General features: G+C 38.6%; 2 protein-coding genes across 20 annotated transcripts in view; one reads left to right on the forward strand and one right to left on the reverse strand.

The window, feature by feature from the left end:
• The window catches only part of SHLD2 (shieldin complex subunit 2), a 117,669-nt gene that overhangs the window by 15,424 nt on the left and 81,098 nt on the right, over window positions 1–21,147 (forward strand). For 2 of the 19 annotated variants that reach the window (XM_049697136.1, XM_049697135.1), the window contains exon 3: window positions 12,966–13,028. The exons of 14 other annotated variants lie outside the window; for them this stretch is intronic. The gene's annotated coding sequence lies outside the window, so the exon portion shown is untranslated. Of the gene's footprint in view, window positions 1–5,107; window positions 5,598–12,940; window positions 13,029–21,147 lie in introns of those variants that run through there. 3 more of the 19 variants (XM_049697139.1, XM_049697138.1, XM_049697140.1) reach the window with 3 other exon arrangements.
• LOC125960985 (FAU ubiquitin-like and ribosomal protein S30) lies at window positions 2,060–2,852 on the reverse strand. Its single transcript, XM_049696878.1, has one exon. The coding sequence runs from the start codon at window positions 2,543–2,545 to the stop codon at window positions 2,060–2,062; it is 486 nt and encodes a 161-aa protein (XP_049552835.1). The 5' UTR covers window positions 2,546–2,852.

The following is a 21,147-nucleotide window of genomic DNA, read 5'->3' on the forward strand; positions in this document are numbered from 1 at the left end:
CAGACAGAGTAAGGATGCAAGAAATGACGGTAGTTAGAGCATTTCAAGTTCTGGGCCATTGAGTCTAGGCTCAGTAGCGAACAAATGAAACCAGAAAGTAGCTGCTGGGATATGAAGTGGTCAAGACTGGATATTGAATTTTAAGATTAAATAGGAGCAGTTGCTGGTTATGACTGGATGCAACATCTGGCTATGCAATGGGTTTCTGAAGTGGAGAGAAAGGGAAGGTTCCTGGAGTTGAGATAAGGGAACTATAGAGCTAGAATTTTACAGGAGTCAGCTACACAGGAAGTGAGTTGCTCAGAATGGTGGCAGAGCAAGGGGTGGAAAGATTTTGAACCAGGTTCCAAAGCCTTTAGTGAATGTGGGAGAGTGACCAAGAGACCAGTGGATGACAAGGAGAGAGAGGTAGCAGCAGATGACTTAAACCTCAAAAGACGTACCTTTATCTGAGGGTAAAGAACTGTGATGGTGAACAAGGCATGACTTCCATGCTTCACGTTTGCTGAGTGGGAGAGAATAGCTCGCACCCAGATTAGTTTAGAGAGCAAGACTGCTGGCAACCAATTTAAATTGGTTGGGGTTTAGGGAATTTGTTTGCAGTGGAACAGTGTAAAGGGTTATCAGGAAGTATAGCTATTGGAGGGTGTGTGATGGTCGAAGAGAGAGACAGTACAGAGCAGAAATGAGATCAGAGTGCAGCAGGAAAGAGGGATTAATCGTAGGGGCTTCCATTTTGGTTGATTGTAAGAATATGGTGATTTCAGCTAATCTCAAAATTTTTATTAATTTTGTGGGTAAAATGCGTTGATGCTGACAGACGGAGGTTCTGGGTTATGCACAAAGCTAGATGAGTTCATTGTTTTGAGGTCTACTTGGCAGTGTTTAGCCCTCTGTGGCCTTTGCTCAGCATGTCATAAAGAACCCTAGCATGGGGCTGTTTACTTTTTGGCAAGGCTTAGCCCTGGGAAAGGAGGAAGGCAGGGGTGGAAGCGATTGGTGCTCACTTGATTTTTTGGCCTTGACAAACTTGTCTCTAAGGGGTGGGCATATGGGTAGAGGTAACCCTGAGTCCATATTGGGTCTTGAGAAATCATTAGGTCTTCAGGCCTTTGCACAGCAGACGCCAGGTTAAGAGGGAGTGTAAAACTTTCTGAGTCACAAAAGGAGGGAATGGCAATATAAATAGTTCTTGATCTCTTTAAAGGCATGTAAATTTAGTAATATTGCAGCAATAGTTTAGCCATATTTGTTATAAAGTATAACCTGAAATACTACATGTTAAATGTGTTTTTTTTGTTTTTTTGTTTTTTTTTGGCCAGACCGTGCAGCTTTCAGGATCTTAGTTCCTGCACCAGGGGTTGAACCTAGGCCACAGCAGTGAAAATGCCAAGTCCTAACGGGTGGACCGCCAGGGAATTCCCTAAATGTCTATTTTTGGACATTTAGAAAATGTATCAATTGATAAAGTTACAAAATAATATTCTGAGACTTTTACCTCTCCCAATATGCCTTAAAACCAGAGGTTACACTACATTAATATTTGGCATATTTTAAATATGCTTTCAGACTTCCTCAAGTCACAAAATACTTAGAATCATGATGCATGGTGTTTTGGCAGAACACTAAGAAATACTGATGTGTGTGATTTCATTGTACAAACTAAGAACAATTTTGCTAGCAGGTAATATGAGTTCGTTGTATGTTTAACCATTTCTGCCTCTCACAAAATGATAAATAACCTTTGAAAGAAATCACATTTCATACTTTTCCCGTCTTTGACCACTAGGCCAGTTTGCTTTGTTTTGTCATCTAGTAGAACTTTAGCTCAAAGGCAAGTGGTATCAAGTAAGAGTTAAGCAAAATTGACATACTCCATAAAAAAACTTGGAAAACGTAGAGAAGTAGGAAGAAGGGTCACCTATGGCTCAAATCAACCATAGTTGACATTTGGGTGTTTGTTTATTTATTAATTTATTTTTTGTTTCTTGGTTTTTTTGGGGTTTTTTTTGGATTGGGCTAAGTGGCTTTATTAGAGAAAGCCAAGATTACAAAGGACTTAACAGTTGGCATTGGGGCCCTTCTTCTTGCTGAAAGTGGGCACAACATTGGCAAAGCACTGGTTGTACTGCATACGCTTCTCGGCCCGGCCCATTTTCTTTTTCTCTTGTTTGGCCACCTTGGGAATCTGACCTCTTACTTTCCTGGCACGGGTCAGGGAACCATGGACTTTACCTCCAAACATGCGGCTGGCTACTTCCAGAGTGCTCGGAGTGCTCACAGCCTCCACCCCACACTGGCCCAGGGTAGCCTCATCCTGCAGGAGCAGGACCTGATCTTCTGGAGTGAGGCCCTCCAACGAGGCTACATGAGCCTTGATCTGGGCGACTGTCACCTGGCCAGTCACCTGGAGAGTGTGTAGCTCCTGCGCGCAAACAGCTGCATGTTGGCAACTGAACCGCTTTACCACTGCCGCTAACGTGAAGATGGAGTTGAGAAAGGAAGGAATGAGGGTGTGCACGTCCTCTCCGCCTGCTGTTGCCATGTCACTGGGTGTATTTTTATTTTTTTTATTTATTATTATTTTTTTAAGTTAATTTATTTTTGGCTGCATTGGGTCTTCATTGTTGCCTTCGGGCTTTCTCAAGTTGTGGCGAGCGGGGACTACTCATCATTGCAGTGCGCGGGCTTCTCATTGCGGTGGCTTCTCTTGTTGCAGAGCACGGGCTCTAGGCTCACGGGCTTCAGTAGTTGTGGCACGAGGGCTCAGTATTTGTGGCTCGCGGGCTCTAGAGCGCAGGCTCAGTAGTTGTGGCGCACGGGCTTAGTTGCTCCGCGGCATGTGGGATCTTCCTGGACTAGGGCTTGAACCCGTGTCCCCTGCATTGGCAGGCGGATTCTTAACCATTGCGCCACTAGGGAAGCCCTTGGCGTATTTTTAGATTTAGTTTTTGTCGTAAATTTTGATTGCTTGGTGTTTTGTTGGCTTGTTTTAGAAAATTATGCTTATACTACAAAAATAAACTAGTAACTTGCTTTTTCACATAGCATTATTCATAATCTTTCAAATATAATTTGTAATGACTGTGTAATGCAAGTAATGTACCACTCTTTGTTTAATCCTTCCACTAAAATTAGACTTATTTATTTATTTATGGCTGCACCACTCAGCTTGCGGGATCTTAGTTTCTGGACCAGAGATGGAACCTGGGCCCTCAGCAGTGAGAGCTCTGAGTCCTAACCACTGGACCACCAGGGAATTCCCTAGACTTCTTTAGTATTTCTAATTTTCCACAATATTAAACAATGAGGCAATATGTGTATTTAAGGTTTTATCTTGTATTCTTATTTATTTCCATAGTATAGATTCTTGGAGATTGATTTGTTTGATCAAAGGTTGTAAGCATTTCTGAAGATCCTGACACATACTGCTTAGAAAAAATTCTAAATGGAAGGGTAGCATGATCAGCACTCTGACAATGACAGTAAATTTGCCCAATGGGCACAATAAATACCAAACGGAAAACACGCCATCTTTTGAATATTGACTTCTATACAACAGACATGAGACTTAAATAGATGTATCTTGATAACGGAAACTATTCATGTCCTTATTCAAATGATTGCAGGCTGGGTGATGATGAATAGGTTCCACATAGTATCTTGGATAATTGAATGACTACTGTGATGAGATGTGATCACTTGAAGCCACTGAGGGCTATGAGAATGGAAAATAAAACAATGCTCTATTCTACTACATGTATAGGTTCCAGGCACTGAACCCATGTGCTGGAATCTGTAAGGAGATATTACTGGCTTATTAAGGATACAACTCAGGAATAGCCAAATGGAAGAGATGTGTAGGGCAAGGTATGGGGGAAGGGGTGTGGAGCTTCCCATGCCTTCTTCCACATGCCACCCTTCCTGCACCTCGATGTGTTCACCAACTGGGAAGTACTAAACTTGTATTTTTTTAAAACAGATTTAATTTTAGTGATGGAATTATTTATTGTTTCTCATAGTGTTTTTTGTTTGTTTTGATTTGATTTTAAAAGACATTAATCAGTCTTGAGGGATGGTCTGTGGAAAAGTGGGTTCTATCATGTAAGTTTGGGAAACTGCATACTAGGTATATCCCTTGACTCCTTGGAGATTCATGATGAGCATCAACTTTTATCAGGTTAATAAAGGCTCAGGGAAATGATGTTACTACTAATAATTTAACATTTATCAAGCACTTATTATTTTAAGGCTCTGTTCTAAGAACCCCAGATTTTTTTTTTAAAACATCTTTATTGGAGTATAATTGCTTTACAAAGGTGTGTTAGTTTCTGCTTTATAACAAAGTGAATCAGCTATACATATACATATATCCCCATATCTCAACCCCAGATATATTAATCTTTCTAATTTTTACAACAAATCTGTCTTTGCAATTGTCTCCTTTTTTTTTTTTTTTTTTTTTTTTTTTTAACAGGTGGGAAACCTGAGACCCAGAGTAGTGAAATAACATGTTCCAAATCTCATGGCTAGGCCGGGAGGTGGAAGAGCAGGGATTGAAACCCAGATAGTATGACTCCAGCGGGCTCTGGGCACTATGTTGTACTGCTTGTAACCAGTGAAGAAACTGGTTTAGTGTTAAGTCCGGCATTTCTCAAACTTGTTTGACTGTGGAAACTCATTATCTTTCAATATTTTTATAGGGATTAGTCTTCCATGAAGTTAACTCTGAAAAATGCTGCTTCGAGCCAGCCTACGCTGGTGATCTGCAGTCTTTCAAAAAGTGTTGCTTTAGAATAGAACTATTTTTTTTTTAACTTTTGATAATATTAAATGTATACTTATTTATTTGTTACTTTTTTTCTACTCAAAAGCCTAATTTTTTTTTTTTTTTTTGCGGTACGCGGGCCTCTCACTGTTGTGGCCTCTCCCGTTGTGGAGCACAGGCTCCGGACGTGCAGGCTCAGCGGCCATGGCTCACGGGCTCAGCCGCTCCGCGGCATGTGGGATCTTCCCAGACCGGGGCACGAACCCGTGTCCCCTGCATCGGCAGGCGGACTCTCAACCACTGCGCCACCAGGGAAGCCCAAGCCTAATATTTTTGACTTGAAGGTATTTTATATTCTCTTTCACAGTCACCATCATAGGAATTTTTAAAAGGGCGACATCACTCTTTAGTACTTTTGAGGTACTAAAACAGTTCATAATCCAAATCATTACTTTACTCTGCTTTCTCTGCTCTAATATTATCATAAAGTTTTAAAAATAAATTAAACTGACAGGTATTTAGTGCCATGGAGCATTATAATAATTGACATCAGAGTTTGAACCTTGGCTCTGCCTTTTTATTAGCTATGTAATCTTTTTTTTTTTTTTTTTTTTTGCGGTACGCGGGCCTCTCACTGTTGTGGCCTCTCCCGTTGCGGAGCACAGGCTCCGGACGCACAGGCTCAGCGGCCATGGGTCACGGGCCCAGCCGCTCCGCGGCACGTGGGATCTTCCTGGACCGGGGCACGAACCCGTGTCCCCTGCATCGGCAGGCGGATTCTCAACCACTGCGCCACCAGGAAACCCTTAGTTATGTAATCTTAGAAAAGGTACTTCATTTCTCAAAACTTCTGTTTCTTCCTCTAAAAGGTTAAGGTGGCTGTGAGAATTAAAAGTAGTATCTGGCACATAGAAGGGTCACAGTAAATGTTAATTACCCTTCTTTTTTTCTTTTCTTAAGTTATCTCGATTCTATATACCATTAATGATTATGAAAATAGTTGGAAAAGAAAAATCAGTTTTAAATTTGAACTGTCTCAGCATTATGCTGATATCAGCTACATTTCTGATAAAGTGGTGTTGTCATGATACAGGTTGTATGGGAGTTAAAACCAGTTTCCTTCCGGCTTTCCAACTGGCATAATAAGCAAAACCTGACTAGGCAAACATAGACCTATTTATTAGATCACTTATTATTAATGTTAAACTAGCTTTGGTGCTGACTTTTCCTGTTCTTTTTGAAATTTCACTGTTGTCATTTAAAAGCTGACCTTCAAAAGCTTTGTAAAATGCTTAATGGTTTAAATTATCCTTCAGAACATAAGAAGTATATTTTCCAAAGTGGTGTTCTCTATCAGGCAATATGGTCAAAATCATGCAGGAGGACAGAATTGCTTATATTTTCACATTATCTTCTGGAGGCTTATTCAGTTTTTATGGCAATCAACTTCTGGCTTTAGGGACAGTACTTAACATGTATAACCAAAGCATGAATAATCATTTAAAACAAAGCTACTAAAAGAAAAATCTATGGGGATTTTTCAATTTCACAATGATTTACTGCCTAAGCAAAAAGAAGATGGGTTTCGTTTGAGCTGTATGTGGGAGATCTCTAATATTCTATTCTAAGTGCCTCGTATAGCCCTGGTACATAGTAAACACTCAGTAAATATTTATTGACTGACTGAATTTGGTTTCTAATCCCAACTATGTGCCTTGCAACTTCTGTAACCTTGGACCTTCTTGCACCTTCTAAACTTCAGTTTCTTATGTAAAAAAGGAGGCATCAATATTTACTTCCCAGTATTGTTGTAACAATTAAGTGTTCATGCATTAAAATAGCCAGTCCAGCACATGGCACATAGTAGGCAAACAGTGCACTGCATGTTTCCCCAGGCACATCACTTCATTCGTCCGTAATGTTCTTTTCAAGCACTCTTTTTCTTTCTCATTACCTAAACATTTAGAAGCTGTATTAAAGAGATAAGATGAATGTTTGCCAATTAAACTGAAATTATATTCCTTTGTAGCCCACACTTGGAATGTTTTAGAAAAATGATTCTATGTCTGACAGACCTTGGTTTGAATCCTGGCTTTGCAGTGTACTAGTGTTGTGACCTTAGGGAAGTTACTTAACCTCTCTGTAAGGTATTGTGAGCAGAAATGAGTTAAATATATAAAGCCTCTATTTCCATTGCCTGGTTCGCATAGGCCCCAAATAGATGTTATTATTTTAAGTTGAAACTGTTATTTAATCTGATAATTTACATAATTAATTCATGTAGATTGAGAGCCTACTCTACTCAAATGCCATTAAGAGCAAGCAGGAAGATTGTGAATGGACACTGGGCAAATTATTATGTAGGCGACTGAATTTTACCTTGCCTAGAATCAGGTTCAGCAGAAGTGGTATTTTCTATTATATTTGAGGTAAAATAAATTAATGGGCTATTATTGCATTTGGCATGGCCTTTTTTTTTTTGGATGTTGCTTTTCTGTACTGAATATCAAAATTTAAAAAAATGAATGTCAGAGATAGCTTCATGAGGGCTAAAGCAGACCAGGTAAATTTTGCTGTCTAAAAAGTTTTTCGGGGGACTTCCCTGGTAGTCCAGTGGTAAAGAATCCGCCATACAATGCAGGGAACGTGGGTTTGATCCCTGGTCAGGGAACTAAGATCCCACATGCCACGGGGCAACTAAACCCGCACGCCACAACTTCTGAGTTAGCGCGCCACAACTTCTGAGCTAGTGCGTCTCAACTAGAGCGCCTGTGTGCCGCAAACTACAGAGCCCACGTGCCCTGAAGCCTGCGCACCACAACTAAAGAAGAAGAAAAAAACTCTCATGCCACAACTAGGGAGAAGCCCGCGCACCGCAACAAAGATCCCGTGTGCCACAACTAAGACCCAACACAGCCAAGAATAAAGTAAATAAATCTTAAGTAAATAAATAAGTAATAAATAAAAAGTATTTTGGGACTTCCCTGGTGGCGCAGTGGTTAAGAATCCATCTGCCAGTGCAGGGGACACGGGTTCAAGCCCTGGTCTTGGGAGATCCCACATGCTGCGGAGCAGCTAACCCCCTGAGCCACAACTACTGAGCCCACATGCCACAGCTACTGAAGCCCATGCACCTAGAGCCTGTGCTCCACAACAAGAGAAGCCACCACAATGAGAAGCCCACGCACCACAACGAAGAGTAGCCCCCACTCGCCACAACTAGAGAAAGCCCGCACACAGCAATGAAGACCCAGTGCAGCCAAATAAATAAATAAAATAAAAAGTTTTTCATCTTTTGCTGATCTTCTTCATTAGAAATAAACATGTTCCTCTCCTGTACTAAAATTCAACATACGATATTGGTAAGCCAAATTTAATAAAACATTCTGCCTATTTTAAAACTCACTTGACTTTAGATATTATATAAAATTGATTCCTACCCTGGCAGACTAAGCATTGCAAAGCTGGCAATAAAAGATTTTTATGCGAATTCCTGACAAATAGAAAAGCTTAAGGATGGTATTGGGCATTATAGAAAAAGGTTTATTTCTGAAAATGTCTCTAGGGACTTCCCTGGTGGTCCAGTGGCTAAGACTCCATGCTCCCAAGGCAGGGGGCCCAGGTTCGATCCCTGGTCAAGGAACTAGATCCCACATGCCCAACTAAGAATTCGTATGCCACAACTAAAGATCCCGTATGCCACAGCTAAAGATCCTATATGCGGCAACAAAGATCCCGCACAAGGCGTGGAAGATCCTGCATGCCACAACTAAGACCTGGCACAACCAAAATAAATAAATATATGAATAAAAATGTTTCTAATGTCCATATCAAATTAACAATAAGGTTTTTAAAGAAATACCAAAATAATCATCATTTATTTTGGAAGTTAACTTTCTCTGATAAGATGTTAACATCTGTTTTTGGTTTTGTAGGGTTTCTTTCATTAATTAAAGTATAATTCACATAGCATAAAAGTTTCAGTGGCTTTGAGTATAATCAGTGTTGTGCAACCATCACCATTATCTAGTTCCAGAACTTTTTCATCGCCTTCAAAGGAAACCCCTCTTAAGTTTTCCCCCTTCTCCTAGCCCCTGGCAGCCATATATCTGTTCATATTTCTATGGAGTTGCCTGTTCTGAGTAATTTATATAAATAGAATCATACGATATATTGCCTTATGTGTCTGGTTCCTTTAGTGTAGCATGTTTTCAGAGTTTACCTGTGATGTGGCATATCAGTACTTTGTAGCTCTTCTGGGCTGAATAATATTCCATTGTGAGGATATACCACATTTGGTTCATCCATTCATCAGTTGATGGATGTTTGGGTTATTTCCACTTTTTGACTGATAGGAATGATGCTGCTATGAACATTCATTTACAGGTTTTTGTGGACATATGTTTTCAATTCTCCTTGGTGTATACCTAGGATGTAATTACTGGGTTATATGATATCTTTATGTTTAACTTTTTGAGGAACTGTCAAACAGTTTTTCCGAAGCAGCTGCATCATGTTATGTAGTTTTTAGTGTTATTTAAGATACTTGGAAGAAATGAGAAAAAAGTTTATGAAAATGTTAACCTAAGCATGTTAGTACTCATGAGAGTCATTCTGGCAAGCCAGGTGGAAGTCTCAATTTGCCTCATTTGCTTTTCAGAATGAAAACATTAAAATATAAACCTACACTATAGAAGTAGTGTGAGTTTTTATTCTCTCTTGTTCCTTCACCCACCCACTTCTCCTAAAAGTTTGGAAATGCTTGGAATTAATGCTGTTTACTTTCACCTAAGGATAGGTGTCTAAAAGTGACATATTAAGTTTCCTGCTTTGCTTTTCCTTAATGAGTTTCATATTTTATTATACAGTTTACTAAAGCAGAGAAACTGATCTGGTCTTTCTACAGAAAACATTCTTAATCAAAATTCAACATAAAAAACAATTAAAAAATTAAAAGTAGATTTAATTGCTTATGTTTAAATTTTCTTGGATATAAAAATATTTTTCAAAAATACCACATAAAGACCTTACTTAAAAATCTTTGTGTAAAAAATGTGTTAATGTAGTGGATGCTTTAGAGATGCTTGTCTCCTCTGCTGATGATGCTACCCTTGTCTCTTGTTCTCACTAGTCACTATCAACTATTCAAACAAACTCCTATTCTAAAAAATATTTATACAACCTTCATAAATTTACATGAAATGAAATCATTATAAAGAAATAAAGTATATTGGTTTCATTGGGGAAATAGACTTTCAAAGCAGAAAGGGTATTTATGGAGTAATTTCTAATGCTAGATTGGAGCTTACGTTCTTTTCATGCCTTTCTCATTTAAGGTGACAATCCACATGAATTTTATGTTTGGAAGAAGAAATGTGATTATCAGTCATTCCATAAAGCTTGATGTGAACCCTGGCTCTCTAGCATAAATTAATCTTTATTTCTTTAAGGATGTATCATAGAGATTGAGTTGTTTTTTTGAGTAATGAAAAATTAAGGGTGTTCTTTTTTAGGTAAACTCAGGTTTTAAACTATGGAAGTCAGCTTTGCAATGTGGACATCGAATTCATTGTTTACTAAATTCTGTAATGTTAACCTATAATTTTCAGTTGTTTTGCAATTATTTTTGTTCTTAACATAATTTATGTTATTGGGTTGGGTAATTTTATCTACTTTCATTTCTGGAATGTCTAAGTATAGGTAGTTGGCATTTGAACTAGAGAAATGTTGGGTTTTAAACAGAATTTCTTCTGAATATTGAATCTTGGTTTTTTTTTTTTTGGCCATGCTGCACCTGGCATCCAGGATCTTAGTTCCCGGACCAGGGATTGAACCTGTGCCCCCTGCAGTGGAAGCATGGAGTCTTAACCACTGGACCACCAGGGAAGTCCCTGAGTATTGAATCTTTTAATAAGTGTTTTTTATTACATTTTTTGGTCCATTATATTAATTTTTCAGTTGATAACCTTTGGTACTGACTAGAGGTAGTATAGAAACTGCTTTCTACCTCAAAAAAATTTAAAAATAAATTTTAGATTAAAAAATCGACCTCAAAAAATTAAAAATAGAATTACTGTGTGATTCAGCAATTCCACTTTGGGGAACGTATTCTAAAGAAGTGAAATCTCTGTCTTGAAGAGATATCTGCACCCCCATGTTCATTGTAGCATTATTTATAATAGCCAAGACATGGAAATAACCTAGGTGTTCATTGATGGCTGAATGGATAAAGAAAATGTGGTGTATGGGACTTCCCTGGTGGTGCAGTGGTTAAGAATCCACCTGCCAATGCAGGGTACATGGGTTTGAGCCCTGGTCTGGGAAGATCCCACATGCCGTGGAGCAACTAAGCCCGTGCACCACTACTGAGCCGGCGCTCTAGACCCTGAGAACCACAACTACTGAAACCTGTGCTCTGGAACCTGCGAGCTACAACTACCTACCCCATGTGCCACAACTACTGAGCCTGCGTTCTAGAGCCCGTGAGCCACAACTACTGAGGCCCGCGCACCTAGAGCCCGTGCTCTGCAACAAGAGAAGCCACCACAATGAGAAGCCCACGCACCACAACGAAGAGCAGACCCCACTTGATGCAACTAGAGAAAGCCCACGCGCAGCAACAAAGACCCAACACAGCCAAAAATAAATAACTTAATTAATTACAAAAAAAGAAAAAATACTGACTTGGACCTGGGAGGCCAAATCATTTAAAAAAAAAAAGAAAATGTGGTGTGTATATATACAATGGGGTATTATTCAACCATAAAAATAAGGAAATCCTGCCATTTGCAAGAATATGGATGGACCTCAAGGGCATTATGCTAAGTAAAATAAGCCAGACCAAGAAAGACAAATACTTTATGATATCACTTAAATGTGGAATCTAAAAAAACTGAAGGCACAGAAACAGAACAGATTGGTGGTTGTCAGAGGGGTGGGCCTGGGGAGATAGGGGAAGGTGGTCAAAAGGTACAGACGTCAGTTATAAGATAAATAAGTTCTGGAGGTGTAATGTACAGCATGGTGACTATAGTTAACAGTATTACATTAAATATTTAAAAATTGCGAACAGAGTAAATCTTAAGCGTTCTCATCACAAGAAAAAAAATTTATAACTATGTGAGGTGATGGTTGTTAACTTATTGTGGTAATCATTTTGTAGTATATACATATATCAAATTATTATACCCTATACCTTAAACTAATGCAATGTTATATGTCAATTATATCTCAATAAAACTGGGGGGGGAATCCTCCCAGATAAAATATTGATGGCTGCAATTTTTATATAAGATATTGGTGAAGGGAAAGAAGCAGGGAATTTTGGAGGTCAAGTTTTATATTATGAAACCCAACTTAGTGATTTATACATACTTCAAAACAGTAGGAGTGATCTGTGACCAAAATGTGATTTCTAGGAGAAATGACTATTATGTAGATGGAGTATCTGCCCAGGCTTTATTGTTCTTGGTGTTCAAACTCTGATCTTGTTGCCAAGATAAAGGAAAATGTTCCTTCAATTGAAAATTGTAGTGTATTTCTCCATAAAAAGAGTATAGTTCAAATAGTACTCTTAATTCTAGTTATTCATTTGTTAAATAAATATTTTAAGCTTCTAATGGAAGTCAGGTACTCTGTTACATACTGTTTATGTTTACAAGGATCCAAAGATGAATAAAACAAAGTGTGGGACAACTCTTAAGTAACTATTTTTTTGCTAGCTGTTAGAGCACAAGAGATTGAAAGCCACCTAACATGGTTATATTTATTCTTTTCTTTTTTCCACGGTTCTTAGGTATGTGTGGATTAAATTGGCCTTTATTTCTTGCCCAGGATCTGAACTTTATTTCATACTTTTTTCCTTTGGAAAAATGTTTCTCAGGTTTCATAACAAAGTAGAACTGAACTTGGAGAGCACAAGTTGGAGACTTTATTTCTTTAGAAGTGGAAAAATGCTGGTCTCAGCATTATTGAGTTCATGTATAGTTAGGGCCACGTTTTCAGTTCTAATTGCTGACTTACTTAGTGAGTGAATGATTGATCATAATCAACTAAGAAGTGTAAGATAAAGCCTGGTATCCTGAGTAGTTTTTCAGGTGCAGTCAGTTCTTCAGAATGATAAGCATCTTCAGAGACAGCCTTCATTAATTGTTATTTCTCTTGGGTCATCAGACAGTTTATCTTCTTCCCCCCACAGTGCCCCCCACCCTTTTTGGAGATATGGGAAAGGGTTAGAGGCCTTGATGTTTGAATAGACAAGGTAAGCATTCAAATAAACTTTTCAGTATCATTCTGACAATTAAGTTGAATGATTTGAAATAAAAAATAATTTCAGTTATTTAAAAAGAGTTAAAGTATTAACTGTGTTAATATTTATTTCTAACACTGCTGTAAGCACTTCATGTTCATTATTGGGTTGAAGCCTCATTACAGTCCTGGGAGAGGGATACTGTTACACACACTTTATAGACGGGGGAACTGAAGCACAGAAACCTAGGGATTTCTGCTCTTGACGTCACGCATTTGACAAGAGTTATGATAGCACAGGCGTAATGTTGCTTTTTTCTTGCCCTTTTCCACCCATCAAATGCATTCGTTTGTATTGTTTTCTATTTTGCAGGACAATTTTGTTAGACTTCTTGGTTTCCAGAGGTCACATTTAGTTGCCAAGATGGTTTTATGTCCTTGGGAAATCCTTAAGTACCTTATTTCCTTATCTTCTATATTTTTCTTCTTCAGAGTTATACAGTTTAATGAGCCAAGTAGTTTGTCAGGGATTGTCCAGACAGACAGTACTTCTTGGTCCCCACCTTCACTTCCCCTTCTCAGAGGTAACCACTCTCAACTCCTAGCTGTTTTGTGTTTACCTGTGATTTTTCAAGTAATGTATTTGATGCTTTCAGTTTGGGACATAACTTGTTTATATGGCTTTTTGTGTCCTTATCACTAACTCAACTCAAAATTTGCTACCAGTTGCCCAAATTTCCTGTTTTCTTTCACATAATTTATTCTGTCAATGTCGTCATCTCAGAGGAGTCCCTCCAGAGTAACGTGCTCCAGTCTGGAGTGGTTTCCATTTTCTCATAGTGCCCAGCTATCATTCTAGGCACTTCCTTTTCTTCCTGTTGGATCTTCTGTTTCTTCTGTTCTATGTCTTCCTCTTTCTTGGTTTACTCCCACAATTTGCTGAAGAAAGGGTGAATGGGAGGCAAATTATTTGATATGTTGCATTTCTGAAAATGCCTTTATTTCCCTCTTAACCTTGATAAATAATTTGGCCTGAGTATAACATTCAGATTGGGAATCAATGCTGTTGTGAGGTTCTTAGAACAGGTTAAATGGTACTGTCATTCTTTGTTATCCCCGGGAAGTGGTTCCAGGACCTCCCTTGGATACCAAAATCCTCAGATTTCTCAAGTCCATTATGTAAAATGGCACAGTATTTGTATGTAACCTATGCACATCCTCCTGTGTACTTTAAGTCATCTCTAGATTATTTATAATACCTAATACAAGGTAAATGCTATGTAAATAGTTGTGAATACAATGTAAATGCTATGTTAATAGTTGCTGGCATGCAGCAAATTTAAGTTTTGCTTTTTGGAACTTTCTGGGTTTTGTTTTTTTTTTTGATCTGCAGTTGGTTGAGTCTGCAGATATGGAACCCATGTATATGGCAGGTTGGCTGTATGTTATTTGAAGACTGTGTAAAGTTAAAGATGTAAATTGACAATCCTATAGCGATGGCTAAAAAACCAGTACAAAGCACAAATGAAACAAATAGTAGTGCCATTAAGCACTGTTTGGAGGGAAACATTGCATTAAATTCTTATATTAGGAAAGAAGAAAGCTCTCAAATCAATGGTCTAAACCAGAGATCAGCAAACTTCAGCTTGTAGGCCACATCCAGCCCATTACCTGTTCCTGTGTGGCTTGTGACCTAGAATGGTCTATATGTAATAAAATGGCTGAAAAAGAATCAAAAGGAGACTAATATTTTGTGACATGTGAAAGTAGGAAAATCAAATTTCGGTGACCGTAAAGTTTTATTGGAACATAGCCATGCTCATTTGTTTATGTATTGTCCATGGCTGCTTTCTTGCTACATCCACAGTGTACAATAATTGTAACAGACTGTATGACCTGCAAAGCATAAAATACTTACTTTGTGACCTGTTGTAGAAAACATTTGCCAACCTTAGCTATAGATCCTAAAGATTTTAAAGCAGTAATATGGATATATATTTCTCTTTCATCACCTTTATTCAACATTGAACTAGTGGTCCTAGAAAGTGTAATAAGTCAAGAAAAAGAACATAATTAAGCATAAAAATTAGAAAAGAAGTAAAACTGGTACTTACATATGACATGATTGTGTACATGGAAAACCCTATGGAATCTACAAAAAACAATTTTAATAAGTGAATTTAGCAAAATCACTATATGAAAATAATTTGTAGTTCTCAATATTAGCAATGAACTATTTGAAAACTGAAATAAAAATGGTTATTTCTAATAGCATAAAAAAAAGTAAATACCTATGAATAAATCTAACTAAGGATATGCTCTCAACACTGAAAAGGTAGAAACATTGCTAATGTAAGTTTAAAAAAAAAACCCAGATAAATGGTGATATTCCATATTCACGGATTGGAAGACTTAACATTATTAAGATGGAATTCTCTCTAAATTGACCGATAGATTCAATTCAGTCTTCTTTAACATCCTAGTAGGCTTTGTTTGAAGAAATAGATAAGACAATTCTGTAAACTTACCAAGATGTAAAGGTCTAAGAATAGCCAAAATAATTTTGAAAAAGACAGTTGGAGGACTTTTGTTTACTGATGTCAGGATTTTCCACAGAGCTACAGTAATCAAGACAGTGTAGTGTTGGCATAAGGATAGACATTTAGATCAGTGATACACAATAGAGATCTCAGAAATAGACTTATACATTTTCCCACCAAAGTGCCAAGTCAGTCCAATGGGAGAAAGAAAGACAAATGTTGCTCTAACTTGATATCTATATGGAAAACAATGAACTATCACCTCAACTCATTCCATACACAGAAACTAATTTGCAGTGGATCATATATCTAAAATGCAAAATCAAAAACGATACAATTTCTGTATTATCTCTCACTTCATAACAAATTTCCCAATACTTCCTGGCTTAAAGTAACAAATATTTATTATGTTACAGTTAATCTGTGTCAGGAATACAGGAGGAATTTAGCTAGGTAATTCTAGCACAGAGTCTCTCATCCAGTTGTAGCCAAGATTTTAGCAAGAATGTAATCATCTGAAGGCTTGACTGGGGCTGGAGAATCCCCTTCTAAGATGGCTTATGTCCCACGGCTATTGGCTAGAGACCTCAGCTCTTCACTGGCTATTGGCTGGATACTCAGTTCTTCACCACATGAGCCTATTCTTAGGGCTGTTTGAGTGCCCTCATAACACGGCAGCTGACTTCCCTCAGAGTAAGTAAGTGATCAAAGAGGGAGCACAAGGAGGAAGTGGCATTGCCTTTTATGACAAAGTCTTGGGAGTCACATACCATCACTTCCACCATATTGTACTCATTACTCCAGCCCATGTTTAAGGGTAGAGGAATTAAGCCTCACCTCCTGAAGGGAGGAGTATCAAATAATTTGTGGACATATTTTTAAAATGTCAAAGCTTCTAGAAGAAAAAAAAATAGAGAATATCCCTATGACTTTAGAGTATTCAAATATTTATTGGATAAGATCCTAAAAGAAAAAAGATACGTAAAAGAAAAAAAATTGATAAATTGGACCTCAACTAATTTAACATTACTGCCTTTTACAAGATAACACTAAGGGATTTTCCTGGTGGTCCAGTGGCTAAGGCTCCACACTTCCAATGCAGGGGGCCCAAGTTTGATCCCTGGTCAGGGAACTAGATCCCACATGCCACAACTAAGAGTTCTCATGCCACAACTAAAGATCCCACGTGCCACAACTAAGACCCAGCACAGCCAAATAAATAAATAAATATTTTAAAAAGTAATAAAAGATACCACTAAGAAAAAGAGTAGGTAAGTCCAGAGTAGGGAAAAAAAATTTTCAGCATATCTATCTGTCAAAGGACTTATATCTAGGGTATGTAAAGAAGTGCAATAACTCAATAGTAAAATGAGGAAAAGAGGAATAACCCAGTAACAGACTTCTCCAAAGAGGATATACTAATGACCAATAAGCACTTGCAAAGGTAGTCAACAACACTTAGTCAACAGGGAAATAATGCAAAGTAAATTCATAATAAGATATCGTCTCACACACTCTAGAGTGGCTAACAAGAGAAAGGCTGAAGATACTAAATGTTGGGCATGATGTGATGCAACTGGAACTCATCCATTGCTGATGGGTGTGCCAGATAGTATAGCTACTTTGGAGAGCTGTTTGGCATTTTCTACGAAAGTTAAATATATATACATCCTATGATTTAACATTCTACCCCTATATATTTAATGAAGAGAAATGAAAACATATTTCTGCAAAATTATGAATTCAAGAATGTTCATAGCAGTCTTATTCATAAAAGCCCCAAACTGGAAACAACTGAAATGTCCATGTACAGGAAAATGGATAAACAACTTGTGGTGTATTTTGTGTGTGTGTGTGTGGTGTATTCACAGTACCCAACACCTGATACACCCAACAACACAGGTGAGTCTCAAAACCATTGTGTTAAGTGAAAGGAACTAGACATAAATGAGCATATACTGTATTGTTTATATGAAGTTCAAGAAAAGACAAAACTGTTCTGTAGTGATAGAAATCAGAAGATAATTGTAGGTTGGGAAGGGAAGGAAGCTGTTTAGAAAAAGACATGAAAGAACTTCCTGAGATCATGGGAATGTTCTGTATTTTGTTTTGGGTGATGGTTACATGGGTGTAGACCATTGTCAGTAGTCATCGAACAGAACTGTTAAGACCTGTGCCTATTATAGAATGTTTAATTATACTTCAAATTTTAAAAATAGTAAACAAGAGTCTAGGGGAAGAACGTTTAAGGCTGAGGGAACAGCTAGTGCACATAGATGCTGAGGTATACCTTGGGGTATTTAAGGTGAAAGGAAGAAAGTGGTTTAGGTCAGGCAAGTAGGTCTGTCATCTATGGTTTGTTACATTTACTCTGTATATTTTAACTTGCTAAGCAACAGGTTTTTATTTATTTTTATTTATTTATTTGGCTATGTTGTGGCATGTGGGATCTTAGTTCCTTGACCAGGGATCGAACCCATGCCCCCCGCAGTGGAAGCTCAGAGTACTAACCACTGGACCGCCAGGGAATTCCCAGCAACAGGTTTTTAAATTTGAATATTTAATGTCTAGGAAATTTATCATCCCATTGCCAGATGACTAAAGAGAGGGAGAGAGAGGGAGAGGGAGGGAGGGAGGGAGAGAGAGAGAAAATTTGTCAGATTTGAAGGAAGGTATTAAGAAAGAGAAAGAGAGAGAGGTCCTCTTAAAAGCTATTTATTATTCACTTCATTATTAACTTTACAGTAAACCATCTAAGTGGAATTCTTTGATAATGTAGCTCCTTTATGTTGAAATTCTTTTCTTACCTCTCTAGATAAGCCAGTGCTTTTTTAAAAAACATAAATTTATTTATTTATTTATTTTTGGCTGCATCGGGTCTTCATTGCTGTGCTCAGGCTTTCTCTAGTTGTGGCGAGAGGGGGCTATTCTTCGTTGTGGTGTGCGGGCCTCTCATTGCGGTGGCTTCTCTTGTGGAGCATGGGTTCTAGGTGCACGGGCTTCGGTAGTTGTGGCTCATGGGCTCTAGAGCAAAGCCTCAGTAGTTGTGACGCACGGGCTTAGTTGCTCCAAGGCATGTGGGATCTTCCTGGACCAGGGCTCAAACCCATGTCCCCTGCATTGCCAGGCAGAGTCTTAACCACTGTGCCACCAGGGAAGTTCCACCAGTGTTTTCTGAGTGTGTTTCATATGACTTAATGGCAGCGTTTTGGCTTGGATTCTAGCTCCACAGTTGTGCAAAGTCAAAAACCCAGAGAGGCAGTGTGGTAGACTGGTTAAGATTTTAGGCTCTGCAGTTTGATTTCCTCATTCCAGTCTTGGCTCCACTGCCTGCAGGCTGTGTGACCTGGGGCAAGTTCCCGTCACTTCTATAAACCTGTTTTCTGAGGAGGCAGTAGAATAAGAAGGAAAATCAGGTTACTGCAAATAATCCAGATGATGGTGGTTTGAACCAGGGCAGGAGCAGGTGAAGGTGGAGAAAAGTGGTCAAGTTCTGAATGAATTTTAAAGGTAGGGCTAAAAGGATTTGATGACAAATTGGAAGTATGAGAGAAAGAGAGAAGTCAGCGAGGATACCAAGGTTTTTGGCTTGAGGAACTGGGAGAAAGGAGTTGCCATTTGCTGAGATGAACATGGACTTTTTACAAAGGAATGTCAGGACTGAAGTTGCAAAGTTTTTTTTTTTCCCTTGATTTTGTGTTTTTCACCTTTTTTAGGGGGTGGGTGGAGATAAGAGCAAGTACAGGTGTTGGCAGGCAGACCCCTGGGACCCATGTTTTGCTTGAGGTCATGATTACTAATCTTACAGTTTAGTTCTTTTGCAGTTACATAGTGTGGGAGATGGGGGAGTGAAGTGTGACATTTTAGGATTGCTCCTTTGACTTTCCTTAGGAAGGGTGAGTCTTGGATAAGTTGACATCTTGCTGTCTGAGATATTTTCTAGGAAGACTGGATCCAAAAGATTTTATACCTGTGTCTGCAGCCTCATTACCCAGAACCCGAAGCCAGATTCTTTAGCTGCCAAGCAGGTTAATTCTCTTTTCTACCTCATTTAATTTTTATCTGTGTTGTGAGATTTCTTAAATGCATATTATATATTTTAGATGCAATTCAGCCTTATTTCTATTAGTGTTTTATTTTTAAAAACTTTTTACAAGAAAATGAAACAGAGTGTTTCTCTTTATTTCTTAAGTTGTTCCTAACTATTGTTATAATGTTTCTGATAAAATGTATTAGGAGGCACACTCTTCACTAATAGGACATTTATTCGTGTATTTATGTGGTTCTTAACCAGGACACCATGTAATTTATTCCTAAACCGAGACATTTTTAAGAGTGAGAAGGGAGACCAACGAAACAGGACACCAGGACAGTATGCTTAAACTAGGACCATACTGGGCAGATCAGGATGTCCGGTCACCCTATTCTTTAAGGCAGAAGAGCAGCTAGATTAAGGGTCACTTCCTGTTTAAATACTTACTGGTAGAAGGAAAATGCCTGGAATAGGGGCTGGGAGGAAGAAATTCCTACTGCATTGCAAGCAGGACTAAGAGGCTCACTGCACCGCACTAATCATAGGGTACCTCAGGTGGTGATGAGAACATGATTACAAATCTCTCACTTGAAAAACCAAAGCCTGTCGCAAAGGAAATGAGAGCTTATGCAAAAAGATTTAAGAAATCAATTGTCTGCTTTAAAGGTTTGTTTTAGTAGCTATTATTTTAGATACAAGAATGAGTAATAGCTTTAAACTTCAATTGATTTTGTTTTTGAGGGGCAGATGGTGTGTCTTATACCCTTTAGTGACATAAAATGTGGCAACATTCTATCTTTTTAAGTAGGAAATTCAGATAGTAGCATTTAGTAACTATTGGGTATTTGTAAGAGTGACAAGTTTACCATGAATGTGCATAGTAGGTGGGTTACTAATATTCAATGTTATTTCTTAGCACAGTGAATTAAGATAAATTGGATTGATTGAATGAGGTTAAAGAATAGAACTATTTCTTTTTTAGCACCACTTGTATCAGTCACTATGGAGAACACGTGGAAACTGTAGAAATGGTTTCTAACTTCAATGTAAATAGTAGTAACCTGAATACTGTTTTTTTTTTAATAAATTTATTTTATTTATTTTTATTTTTGGCTGTGTTGTGTCTTCGTTGCTGCGCGCGGGCTTTCTCTAATTGCGGTGAGCAGGCTTCTCATTGCGGTGGCCTCTCTTGTTGTAGAGCACGGGCTCTAGGCATGCAGGCTTCAGTAGTTGTGGCATGTGGGCTCAGTAGTTGTGGCTCGCGGGCTCTAGAGCGCAGGCTCAGTAGTTGTGGCACACGGGTTTAGTTGCTCCGTTGCACGTGGGATCTTCCCAGAACAGGGCTTGAACCCGTGTCCCCTGCATTGGCAGGTGGATTCTCAACCACTGCACAACCAGGGAAGCCCCTGCATACTGTTTTTATTTTTTATTTATTTTTTTGGCAGTACGCGGGCCTCTCACTGTTGTGGCCTCTCCCGTTGCGGAGCACAGGCTCTGGACGCGCAGGCTCAGCGGCCATGGCTCACGGGCCCAGCCGCTCCGCGGCCTGTGGGATCTTC

Source organism: Orcinus orca, chromosome 14 (genome assembly GCF_937001465.1).
Source record: "Orcinus orca chromosome 14, mOrcOrc1.1, whole genome shotgun sequence".
In the NCBI taxonomy this organism is placed as follows: Eukaryota; Metazoa; Chordata; class Mammalia; order Artiodactyla; family Delphinidae; genus Orcinus; species Orcinus orca.

Excerpts from the sequence above, each read along its gene's own strand:
- LOC125960985 (XM_049696878.1), bottom strand. The coding sequence starts at position 2,545 with ATGGCAACAGCAGGCGGAGAGGACGTGCACACCCTCATTCCTTCCTTT.